The 12,811-nt window shown below is 46.2% G+C and overlaps 1 protein-coding gene and 1 long non-coding RNA gene across 8 annotated transcripts in view; one reads left to right on the forward strand and one right to left on the reverse strand.

Annotated features, from left to right (window-relative positions):
• The window catches only part of MPP3 (MAGUK p55 scaffold protein 3), a 34,006-nt gene that overhangs the window by 6,209 nt on the left and 14,986 nt on the right, over positions 1-12,811 (forward strand). For 5 of the 7 annotated variants that reach the window (XM_068166991.1, XM_068166993.1, XM_068166989.1 and 2 more), the window contains 6 exons: positions 581-661; positions 1,993-2,130; positions 3,744-3,825; positions 6,452-6,537; positions 9,825-9,899; positions 11,496-11,692. In XM_068166991.1, the coding sequence (XP_068023092.1) occupies positions 581-661; positions 1,993-2,130; positions 3,744-3,825; positions 6,452-6,537; positions 9,825-9,899; positions 11,496-11,692 (659 nt within the window). Of the gene's footprint in view, positions 1-580; positions 662-1,992; positions 2,131-3,743; positions 3,826-6,451; positions 6,538-9,822; positions 9,900-11,495; positions 11,693-12,811 lie in introns of all 7 variants that reach the window. The other 2 variants (XM_068166992.1, XM_068166994.1) reach the window with 2 other exon arrangements.
• LOC137455864 (uncharacterized) lies at positions 568-7,109 on the reverse strand. Its single transcript, XR_010990931.1, has 3 exons — positions 6,441-7,109; positions 4,877-4,963; positions 568-1,327 (listed from the first exon to the last, which is right to left on the reverse strand). It is a non-coding gene; the product is annotated as an uncharacterized lncRNA (long non-coding RNA).

Consider the following 12,811-nt stretch of genomic DNA (forward strand, 5'->3'; position numbering starts at 1 on the left):
GTGCCAGGGGAGGTTTAGACTCAAGGTGAGGAGGCAGTTCTTCACTGAGCGAGTCATTCGTCATTGGAACGGGTTGCCCAGGGAGGTGGTGGAGTCATCGACCCTGGAGGCGTTCAAGAGAAGATTGGACGTGGCACTTGGTGCCATGGTCTAGTCATGGGGTCTGTGTCGATAGGTTGGACTCGATGATCCTCGAGGTCCTTTCCAACCTAAGTTATACTGTGATACTGTGGAATCCCTTGGCTAGTTTCACTCACGATTGATAAAGGAAATGAGAGCCTAAAAATATCTCGTTCCTGAAATTATATTGGTGCAATTGCTTTTAAATGAAATGCTTAGAGGCTAGGGTCCTGATTCCCAATGATGTCTTCCTGCACTCTCTGAAAAATAGAATAGATGAAGCAGCTTTCCTTTCTATTAGTATTTGTGTGCTATCGATTTGGATTGGGTTTGGTCTGCACACAGTACTCTGAAGGATGAAAGATGTTAGCAAACAGTTACCAGGATCACTCACTTGCAAGTAAAAGGAGTCCACCAATGAAGGTCATAATTTTTGAGGTTGTTCATTTTTATTTTAAAGGTGATAGAAGAATTGCAGACTGCTCCAGTAAATAATGAAGAGAAAGAGCTACTTCAGCTGTTGTCAACACCACATCTCAGGGTAAAAAAAAAGCACAACAGAGACCTTAGAGAAATTCCTTTGCAAAATTCCAGCAGTGTGTCTTGTAGTGGAAAAGTTACATCAGAATCCCTGGAAAGAAGGAAAAACCTCCCCCAAGCTGTAGTTACGTTTCACTACGATATTCTTGTACAGGCTTTAGGATACAAGAGGAACAGAGACAGTGTGGACTTTTCATGCATATTACACAAAGGTGTCTTCTCTCCCCTCCTTAATATTTTCTGAGGGAACAGAAAAGGATATAACTTCTGAACTTTTTGCTTTCCATAGTCCTAGGAAGAAATTCTACACAGGGTGAGTGATTGCCCATTGGAATGGGCTGCCCGGGGAGGTGGTGGAGTCACCATCACTGGAGGTGTTTAGGAGGAAGCTTGATAGGGTGCTTGGTTGCATGGTTGGGTTGATTAGGCGGGTTGGATAATAGGTCAGACATGATGATCTTGACGGTCTCTTCCAACCTGGTTTATTGTATTAGTCTATTATTCTATTCTATCTCTTAGGTGTATTTAGTTCAAGCTTTTGCTATTGCCTGCGTTGACTTTAAACCTTGATGTAGACCGGTACACATTTTACATGATGAGCAGGGTATGGTGAGGGTGGGTGTCGTAGGCTTGGAAGGGTAAGGCCAAAAAGCCTCCTCCCTCCCCCCTGTAAAGTAAAGGGAAAGAAAATTGAAGGGAAAGGAAAAAATAAACTCACAGCTGAATTAGCAAAGCAATGGGTGCTGTATATTTACAAAGCAGGGAAACGCAGGGAAATATATACAAATTTACAATATTTTCAGTATATACAGAAATATATAACAAAGTAGCGCAGAAATGAGAGTTCCCCCCTCTGCTGAGGGGGTTCCCCACCTCTGCTCCCCCTTCTCTCTCCCCCTTTCCCCAGAGAGGGTTAGAAAAGAGGAAAAAGTTAGAAGCAGTTATGTGTTAATTGGAAAGCAGTTAATACAGGCCTTGCAGCTTATCAGTTTCAAGGTCAAGCCTTGGCCGAAAGCCCAGAACAGCGAGCTGCTGCTACCGAAGGAGGGGAAAGACAGACTGAGCTGACCAGAAAAGTGCAGGAATGCCCAAGATACTTTGCTGCACTCCCAGTTCAGAAGGTGCTTCCTCCCAATCTACCAATGAAATTAGTTTAGATCCTTCTTTTTGTTTACAAACATCCGACTACCATATTCCCTTTCCTAAGGGGACAGCCTCAAATGGTCACAGTGGGAAGGGAGAGGTTTAAGTTTGCTGTAATGTTGGAAATGTGAGAGCTGGAAACTGTAATATTACAGTGATACATTACTGGTTTTAACTTCCTTTGTGCAGGCAATGCTTGTGGTACATGACACTGTAGCCCAGAAGAACTTTGACCCGGCCCTTCCACCTCTGCCTGATAACTTTGACGATGATTTCGACGAGGAGTCGGTGAAAATTGTTCGGCTAGTGAAAAATAAAGAACCTCTGGTACATATAAGATAAACCATCCCTGTTGTAAAGCTAGTACCAAATGGTTACTGTAAGTATGGAGGAGATGCATGATGGGGTCATCAAATAGCCTGGAAAAAAAACCTAGGAGTGCTCTGAAGCTAATAAAGTTCCATAAAAAGAAAACTTTGGTAAATACACCTTCACAGTTTTGGGTGAGACGCTTTATAGGCATGGGTTTGCTAAGGCCAGCTGACGTGGGGAGTGTGTATGCTGCTTCTACAGCTAAATCGTAGCTAACAGTACATTAATCAATGCCTTTATTGGCACAGAAGTCAGTGATAGATGGTTAGAGTGTGTTTGATAGCTGTAGGTAAACGTATTGACAGCATGCACGTTTGATATGAGTGGAGGTGTTGATTTCCTAAGGAGAATAACTGTGTCAGGGAAGAAATCTGCCAAAGTGCTTTGTTAGTCTAGTGTATCAAGAGTCCAAACACGGTCAGAGAAAGTGTCTTGTAAGAAATTCTCTTGTGCACACCTGAGGGATTTCTGATCACTGCATTCGCCATCACTGGAGGTGTTCAGGAGGAGACTTGACAGGGTGCTTGGTTGCATGGGTTAGTTGATTAGGTGGTGTTGGATGATAGGTTGGACGCGACGATCTTGAAGGTCTCTTCCAACCTGGTCTATTCTATTCTATTACAAGAGGGATGTGGAGGTGCTGGAGTGTGTCCAGAGAAGGGCCACAAGGATGAGCAGAGGGCTGGAGCACCTCTCCTATGAGGACAGACTGAAGGAGTTGGGGCTGTTCAGTCTGCAGAAGAGAAGGCTCCGAGGTCACCTAATTGTGGCCTTCCAGTATCTGAAGGGGGCCTACAGGAAGGCTGGGGAAGGACTTCTGAGGATCTCAGGTAGTGATAGGACTAGGGGGAATGGAATGAAGCTGGAGGTGGGGAGATTCGGGCTAGATGTGAGGAGGAGGTTCTTCCCCATGAGAGTGGTGAAACCCTGGAATGGGTTGTCCAGGGAGGTGGTTGAGGCCCTGTCCCTGGAGGTGTTTAAGGCCAGGCTGGCTGAGGCTCTGGCCAGGCTGATGTAGTGTGGGGTGTCCCTGCCCATGGCAGGGGGGTTGGAACTAGATGATCCTTGTGGTCCCTTCCAACCCTGAATGATACTATGATACGATTCTATTCTATTCTATTCTATTCTATTCTATTCTATTCTATTCTATTCTATTCCATTCTATTCTATTCCATTCCATTCCATTCCATTCCATTCCATTCCATTCCATTCCATTCCATTCCATTCCATTCCATTCCATTCTGTTCACGCAGGCAGTGTAAGCACTGGGCAGAGCTGGCAGAAAGGAAGGTGTGTGCATCTTTCACAGACACATGAAAGGGAAAGGTTTGGTAATGGTGACAATTGTCAACGAGGAAGACAAAATGGATAGAACAAATCATTTCCAGTTTGACAGACACGTTCCACCTTGCATGTTATTGCACAACTCGCTGCCCTCTCACCCAATTTTTTCTGGTCATTTCTCATGGAGGTGGAGTGCACAGTGGTGTATGTTTGGGGGTTATAGTTTCATAGTTTCATTCAGGGTTGGAAGGGACCACAAGGATGTTTTACTTCTTTTGTTTCAGGGAGCTACCATCAGAAGAGATGAACACACAGGAGCTGTGATTGTAGCAAGGATCATGAGAGGTGGCGCAGCTGATCGCAGTGGTAAATCTCTGAAGAGGATTTAAAGTTGCATTTGTAAACTTCTTAAACTTCCAGACCTGTGCAAGCACACACAGACTGTATGCACATACCTAGAGCAATACTCTCAAACTAAATCTGGTGGCTGTTTGTTCCCAAACCAGCCCTTTTGGCACAGGTGTTTATATATGTATACTCAGCTTTGATTTTAAAGAAAGGAAGGTAGCAGCCTACTGAAATCTTAACAGACAGCTGTTACATATCAACTCTGAACCAGAATGCAGGCTTCCTGTGTAGTCAGTGGAGGGAGATGAACATTGCTGGAGAAAAATCACACCAACAAACTTTAGAATGGGGTAGATCAATGCTGGAATTGCCAGTCTTGGCTATAAAGGGGAGCCTGCACGATACATTCATTTGACAACTGAATTTCTGGTGTCTAGTGGTGGGAGAGACTTCTGTGTGTATATTGTCCAGAATATTGTGAATATTGTCTGTGTGTATATATGTCCAGAGAAGGGCCAGGAGGATGATCAGAGGGCTGGAGCACCTCTCCTATGAGGACAGACTAAAGGAGTTGGGGCTGTTCAGTCTGCAGAAGAGAAGGCTCCGAGGTGACCTAATTGTGGCCTTCCAATATCTGAAGGGGGCATACAGGAAGGTTGGGGAGGGAGTTCTCAGGATCTCAGGTAGTGATAGGACTAGGGGGAATGGGATGAAGCTGGAGGTGGGGAGATTCAGGCTGGATGTGAGGAGGAGGTTCTTCCCCATGAGAGTGGTGAAACCCTGGAATGGGTTGTCCAGGGAGGTGGTCGAGGCCCCGTCCCTGGAGGTGTTTAAGCCCAGGCTGGCTGAGGCTCTGGCCAGGCTGATCTAGTGTGGGGTGTCCCTGCCCATGGCAGGGGGGTTGGAACTAGATGATCCTTGTGGTCCCTTCCAACCCTGACTGATGCTATGATACTATGATTGTCAGTCAGCATGCTTTCAGGATCCACAGGGTTAATTCACACATTATTTGACCTTTCCATTTTCTAGAACATGATTATCCAGATTTTACTAAACAAGGTGAACTGACCTTATATGAGATCTGGACTGCAGGCCACATGCACCCTTTTTAGTTTTTTGAGTACACAAGTAATTCAGTCCCCAGATGAATGAATTACTGTAAGGAAGAAAAGTAATTTTCTAATTACAGCTTGCTTCTTGCTCATTATCATTTTAAACTTGGTGTAACCTGATAAATGTAGTATGAAATGACTAGTGTGCATTTAGCATTTTTCTATTTCATCATTCATCTGTTAATTTAATTAGGTAAAATAGCTGATAGGCAAAAAATGCCAACAGAGATGGATGCAGTCTAAGCTTTAGAAGGAAGAAAATACAGAGCTTAACTTTTAATAGAGAGCTTAACTTTTAATAGGAGAGGCTGAGGGAGCTGGGATTGTTTAGCCTGGAGAAGTGGAGGCTCAGGGGTGACCTCATTGCCCTCTACAACTACCTGAAGGGTGATTGTAGCCAGGAAGGGCTTGGCCTCTTCTCCCAGGCAACCAGCACCAGAACAAGGGGACACAGTCTCAAGCTGCGCCAGGGGAGGTTTAGACTCGAGGTGAGGAGGAAGTTCTTCACCGAGCAAGTCATTGGAACGGGTTGCCCAGGGAGGTGGTGGAGTCATCAACCCTGGAGGTGTTCAAGAGGAGATTGGACGTGGCACTTGGTGCCATGGTCTAGTCATGGGGTCTGTGTTGATAGGTTGGACTTGATGATCCTCGAGGTCCTTTCCAACCTAAGTTATACTGTGATACTGTGATACTGTAATAGAGTGTTTTGATTTATTCCATGTATCAGGTGTTGTTTTCTGTTTGCTTTGCTGAGAATTTGTCAGTTAACAGTAGTTAAACAGCATGAGTACAACATTTCTTACTGAACTGGACAAACAAACCTAACAACTTGAAAGGGCCTCTTTGTGCCTTGTTAAAAGGGGCTGTGTGAGCGTTGATACATCAGTTGATGGCCGCGTCGTCCCTGCCGGTATAGTCAGTAGCATGTCTCCTGATGATCTGACCACCCTCACGAAGCTATTCCAGTTTCGTGTTCTTGGTGCTGATGCAAACACAGAGGCAGTGATTTTCCAGAGCATCTTGCCACGTGCTCTTTATCTCCACAGTGGTCTTTCAGGAAATTGTGCTGCACGCACAAGAAAAAGCCTTGTGGAAAAAGGGCAGGAGAAGGCATTAGGCTCTAGCAGGAAGTTCATTAAGCTAGGGGAGCAAGGAGATAAGGTACATGCTAATGATTTACAGTATCACTAAGGTTGGAAGAGACCTCGGGGATCATTGAGTCCAACCTGGCACCACAGACCTCATGACTAGACCATGGCACCAAGTGCCACATCCAATCTCCAGGGACGGTGACTCCACCACCTCCCTGGGCAGCACATTCCAATGACTAATGACTCTCTCAGTGAAGAACTTTCTCCTCACCTCCAACCTAAACTTCCCCTGGCACAGCTTGAGACTGTGTCCCCTTGTTCTGGTGCTGGTTGCCTGGGAGAAGAGACCAACCCCTTCGTGGCTACAGCCACCTTTCAGGTAGTTGTAGAGGGCGCTTTCCAGTTTGTAGACTTGTTTTGATTTACTTACCATCTTTTCAGGTCTTGTCCATGTTGGAGATGAACTAAGAGAAGTCAACGGCATTGCTGTGCTTCACAAACGACCAGAAGAGATAAGTCAGATTTTGGTCTGCACTCATTTTCTTTTCAAGATCATGTTTGTTGGGTGATGGAGTAATTACAATAGATGATGATGCTTAACCATGATCTTAAAATATGGTTAGAACTAAAAGATGTCATCCCTCTTGTCTTTACATTTTGATAGCTTTCCTTCTCCCTGTGCATTAGCCTTCTGCTTTTGACTTCAGAAACATCTGTGAATTGAATTGGTACCAAGGAAGATACAAATACAAAGTTATATGTTGCTCTGTCAAGAATTTCCCTTTCATGCTTTGTTTGACAAACAAATTGCAAATGAAGAGTGCATTCCTAGAAGATAAGCAGTTTGTTCATATCATGTGTTAGCCACCTGAAGAAAGTCTCAGCCCTGTGTTCAATAGAGCTGTCAGCCTGTTCTTTACCAGCAGATTCATTGCAACGTAAGCAAATTCTTGCTTCAACATTCTTCACAGTATCACAGTGTAACTTAGGTTGGAAAGGACCTCGAGGATCATCGAGTCCAACCTAGCAACACAGACCCCATGACTAGACCATGGCACCAAGTGCCACGTCCAATCTCCTCTTGAACGCCTCCAGGGACAGTGACTCCACCACCTCCCTGGGCAACCCGTTCCAATGCCGAATGACTCGCTCGGTGAAGAACTTCCTCCTCACCTCGAGTCTAAACCTCCCCTGGCGCAGCTTGAGACTGTGTCCCCTTGTTCTGGTGCTGGTTGCCTGGGAGAAGAGCCCAACCCCTTCCTGGCCACAACCACCTTTCAGGTAGTTGTAGAGGGCAATGAGGTCACCCCTGAGCCTTCTCTTCTCCAGGCTAAACAATCCCAGCTCCCTCAGCCTCTCCTTATAGGGCTTGTATTCAAGGCCTCTCCCCAGCCTTGTTGCCCTTCTCTGGACACCTTCAAGTGTTTCAATGTCCTTCTTAAACTGAGGGGCCCAGAACTGGACACAGTACTCAAGGTGTGGCCTAACCAAAGCAGAGTACAGGGGCACAATGACCTCCCTGCTCCTGCTGGCCACACTATTCCTAATGCAGGCCAGGATGCCATTGGCCCTCTTGGCCACCTGGGCACACTGCTGGCTCATATTCAGATGGCTGTCAATCAGCACCCCCAGGTCCCTCTCTGTTTGGCAGCTCTCAGCCACTCCGACCCCAGCCTGTAGCTCTGCATGGGATTGCCGTAGCCAAAGTGCAGCACCCGGCACTTGGACTTGTTGAATGCCATCCCATTGGACTCTGCCCATCTGTCCAGTCGGTCGAGGTCCCTCTGCAGAGGCTTTCTACCCTCTAACTGACTAATGTCTGCTCCTAACTTGGTGTCATCTGCAAACTTGCTGATGACTGACTCGACCCCCTCATCCAGATCATCGATGTAGTTGTTGATGTTGAAGATTTGAAGAGGCATCAATGCCTACAAATTTTGATTGAAAGTAGTGTAGCTCTTAAGGCTTATTTCTCTCTGAGTCCCATCTTGTGCCTTGGTTTTCCCATGCCTTGGTGTGGAGTGCAGGTAGGAACACAATAAGAGTGGCAGCACTAGGAAACTGAAGTATCTGGCATCACCTAATTTAATTGTAGATGAAAATAATCTTTAATGAGGAGAATAACTGCTTTGGTCTGGCAGGTGGGGGGTGGGGGCGGATAAAAAGCATCTTTTGAAATACTGTGTACAGTTTTCTCTGTGGGGGCCTTGGGGGTGCTATTCATCTGTCCCATTGTAAATGCCTGCGACATAAGGATTTCCTTTTAATGGTTTGGGTTTTTTGGAGCAAGAGCTACACACCTGTATTTTTCAGTTTGTGCAGAATAGCAGGCTCTCCTGGGGCTTGGTTCATCTGATCCAAAGTAAAGCATCTAAAATGGACAGTGGCATTGAGTGCACCCTCAGCAAGTTTGCTGATGACACCAAGCTGTGTGGTGCAGCAGACATGCTGGAGGGAAGGGAAGCCATCCAGAGGGACCTTGACAGGCTGGAGAGGTGGGCACAAGCCAACCTCATGAAGTTCAATAAGAGCAAGTGCAGGGTCCTGCATCTGGGTCAAGGCAATCCCAGGCACAAACACAGGCTGGGCAGTAACTGGCTGGAAAGCAGCCCTGAGGAGAGAGACTTGGGGGTGCTGGTGGACAAAAAGCTCACCAGGAGCTCTCAGTGTGCACTTGCAGCCCGCAAAGCCAATCAGATCCTGGGCTGCATCAGGAGAAGTGTGGTCAGCAGGTCGAGGGAGGTGATCCTCCCCCTCTACTCAGCCCTGGTGAGACCCCACCTGGAGTACTGTGTCCAGTTCTGGAGCCCCTATTACAAGAGGGATGTGGAGGGGCTGGAACGTGTCCAGAGAAGGGCCACAGGATGATCAGGGTGCTGGAGCACCTCTCCTACGAGGACAGACTGAAGGAGTTGGGGCTGTTCAGTCTGCAGAAGAGAAGGCTCCAAGGTGACCTCATTGTGGCCTTCCAGGATCTGAAGGGGGCCTACAGGAAGGCTGGGAAAGGACTTCTCAGGCTCTCAGGTAGTGATAGGACTAGGGGGAATGGAATGAAGCTGGAGGTGGGGAGATTCAGGCTAGATGTGAGGAGGAGGTTCTTCCCCATGAGAGTGGTGAAGCCCTGGAATGGGTTGTCCAGGGAGGTGGTTGAGGCCCCGTCCCTGGAGGTGTTTAAGGCCAGGCTGGCTGAGGCTCTGGCCAGGCTGATCTAGTGTAGGGTGTCCCTGCCCATGGCAGGGGGGTTGGAACTAGATGATCCTTGTGGTCCCTTCCAACCCTGAATGATGCTATGATACTATGAATGTATCAGATAAACCTCTTGCAGATTACCAAAGCACCTAATGTTCTATAATTGAAAGTTACTAGGGCAGATTTGTAGAATGAAAGCAGATGCTTACATTTCAGCCTAGCCAGTTAGCCACCCTGTGGAAAAAATGCAACAGTCTTTTTCAAAGGAGCACTTTAAAATGCTTGGTCTGCAAGCCTGTTGGTCTAAAGGCCACAGAAATATTTAGTGCCCTGTGAACTGTAATCCAGAAATAAAAGCAGTTGCTAAAAGCAAATGAAGGAATTTTAATGCAGCTCTGCATATGTTCGAGTCTGTGGAACATACTGTGGATGTCTCTGTGGGGAGAACAATGTGGTGGATGATTCATGGAACAGCAGAACTGTTCCTGCTGGGAAGTTAATAGTGGATTTACTCAGTGTCTTCTGAGAAGAAGAAACAGATACTAGCCTCTAATCTGGAATTTGAATGTTCTGTGTTGTGTCTTTGTTCTGCTCTCAAAGTAAAAGATCTTTCTCTCTTTCTCAGGCTCAGTCTCAGGGATCAATAACATTAAAAATAATTCCAGCTGTCAAAGAAGAAGGTCGTCTGAAAGACAGCAAGGTATGCAACTTACTGAAACACTGAAGCACACATTGTGATAGTTACACAATTCTGGCATCTCTGGACATGTGAAGTTCCCCCTGTTTGAGTGAGGAGTGTCACAGACTCATGAGTGAATAGTAGAATGGTTTCTTGCAGAATGCAGTGCCCCCTTACTCAGTGAAATTACTTAGATGACTTCTCCGTCATCCTGGCGCATGTTCTTTCACACCACTTCTGAAATCCAGCTTCTTATTGCTGCTCACACAACTAAAACCTGGCGTTACCATCTTACTGCAGCATCTGCTGTCTCTCCCTTATTGCTGGGTGTCGTAGGGTTGGAAGGGAAAGGCCATGCCTTCTCCTCCCCCCCGGAGAGTGAAGAGTAAATACCTCACAGCTGAATTAGCAAAGCAGTGAGTGCTGTATATTTACAAAGCAGGGAAACGCAGGGAAATATATACAGAATTTATACAGAAATATACAACAAAGTAGCACAGAAATGAGAGTTCCCCCCCTCTGCTGAGGGGGTTCCCCACCTCTGCTCCCCCTTCTCTCCCCCTTTCCCCAGAGAGGGTTAGAAAGAGAGAAAAGAGAAAAAAATTAAAAGCAGTTATGTGTTGATTGGAAAGCAGTTAATACAGGCCTTGCAGCTTATCAGTTTCAAGGTCAAGCCTGGCCGAAAGCCCAGAAGCTGTGGGCTGCAAGCCACTGAAGGAGGGGGAAGACAGACTGACCAGAAAAGTGCAGGAATGCCCAGGATACTCTGCTGCACTCCCAGTTCAGATGGTGCTTCCTCCCAATCTACCAATGGAATTAGTTTAGATCCATCTTTTGTTTACAAACATCCGACCACAATATTCCCTTTCTGAAGGGGACGGCCTCAAACGGTCACACTGGGCATTTTGCCACTCACTCGAGGCAGAGCAGACCTATTTGAAAGCAGATGCATCCATCATTTGATCCCCACTAGCCCACTGCAAATACCAACACCCTTCTCTGAGTCCTTCATTTGTCCTCCTTGATCAGCAGTGACCTACCATTCAACTGGTTCCTTCCAGGATCCCTCTGTCAACCTCTCTCTGCTCCTCTGTCCTCAGTTGCTGAACTTTTCCTTGAAGCAACATAAACCACTTTGAAAAGTAGCCCTACTGTGGTGTGTTAAACAGTGGTAAGACACAAATCCAAAGCTGAATAGTACATTTTGATACATCAAAGGAACATTTTGAGGACAGTCTTTATAATTAAGCAACTTTGCCCGAAGTCCTTTTATTGTTTTCTCCCTCCTTTTGTTTTTTTCCTTTCTCCCTTTGTTGCATTTTGAAGTTACATGCAGTGAAGTTTGTTTCTTGGGGCTTGGATCTTTGAGGCCCATATTCCACCATGTCAGTACACAATGACAGCTTGGAAGTTAGTTTCTTTTTCTGCTTAAGTGCATGTTTCTGTCAAAATATAGATGCATATTGCTAGGTTTTGGTATTTTTGGAGTGCCATAAAGCATTAAAAAATGAGATTAAGAGTGTACATTGGTAACAGTGTAAGCACTGGGAAGAAGACTTTTAAGGATAGTTTGGAATGCCAAATGGGACAAGAAAGGATGTGTTGCTCTCCTTTAAGGTGTTCATGAGGGCGCTTTTCTGCTATAATCCCAAAGAAGACAGAGCCATTCCTTGCCAGGAGGCTGGGCTGCCATTTAAGAGACGACACGTCCTAGAAGTTGTAAGCCAAGACGATCCCACGTGGTGGCAAGCGAAGCGTGTCGGAGATACCAACCTCAGAGCAGGACTCATCCCCTCAAAACAGTTCCAAGAGAGGTTTGTCAATGGAGATTACAGATTTTGGGGTGTTTTTCACACACAGTGTCACAATGATTTTATGCTGCTTTTTTTTTTCCCCCACGGGAAATGAAGGGCAGGATCATGCCAGGGTGAAAACCAGGTGCTTAGGGGAGGGTGCTAAAAAGCTGCATCTTCTCAAACTAGATAATAAACCTCGTAGCTTTCCTTGGATAGATTGCCACTGAATTAATACCTTGTAGAATGAGGACAGAAGCCATGGCTTAAACAAACACATATGAAGTGAAATGTCAGTCTCTTGACCCTCCTGGTTTGTGGAGACACTGTATTTTGCAGGCTTGTACTTCCATTGTATGAGAGGGAATGCTGCTTTATGTGAACAACTTTCAATTGATACATGTAGTAGTAGTAGTGAAAAAGCGTATCGGATCTTGCTTATGGCTCCTGAGAGTAGTTACCTTGGGCCTGGATACCCTCTGGAGCCTGAAGTTCCTCTGTTTTTTCCTAAGTGTATATTATAAAGCAAAAGTATCTCTCAAGTATTCTTATACTGACAGTAGAGAAACTTTAAGAAGGAATCTAAATTAGGCAAGCAGTCTCATGCGCTTCTCCCTCCAGATTACTGGATGTGCCTTTATAGGATTGTAGGTGTTGAAGGTGGGGTACCTAAGAATTATACAGCTCTGATTCTGTTGCTCACCTCCAATATGTGTATCACAGTATCACAGTATCGCTTAGGTTGGAAAGGACCTCGAGGATCATCAAGTCCAACCTATCAACACAGACCCCATGACTAGACCATGGCACCAAGTGCCACGTCCAATCTCCCCTTGAACGCCTCCAGGGTCGATGACTCCACCACCTCCCTGGGCAACCCGTTCCAATGACGAATGACTCGCTCAGTGAAGAACTTCCTCCTCACCTCGAGTCTAAACCTCCCCTGGTGCAGCTTGAGACTGTGTCCCCTTGTTCTGGTGCTGGTTGCCTGGGAGAAGAGGCCAACCCCTTCCTGGCTACAACCACCTTTCAGGTAGTTGTAGAGGGCAATGAGGTCACCCCTGAGCCTCCTCTTCTCCAGGCTAAACAATCCCAGCTCCCTCAGCCTCTCCTCATAGGGCTTGTGTTCAAGGCCTCTCC

Source organism: Melanerpes formicivorus, unplaced genomic scaffold, assembly GCF_026170545.1.
Source record: "Melanerpes formicivorus ecotype bairdi unplaced genomic scaffold, bMelFor1.0.p_v2 SCAF_112, whole genome shotgun sequence".
Taxonomy (NCBI): Eukaryota; Metazoa; Chordata; class Aves; order Piciformes; family Picidae; genus Melanerpes; species Melanerpes formicivorus.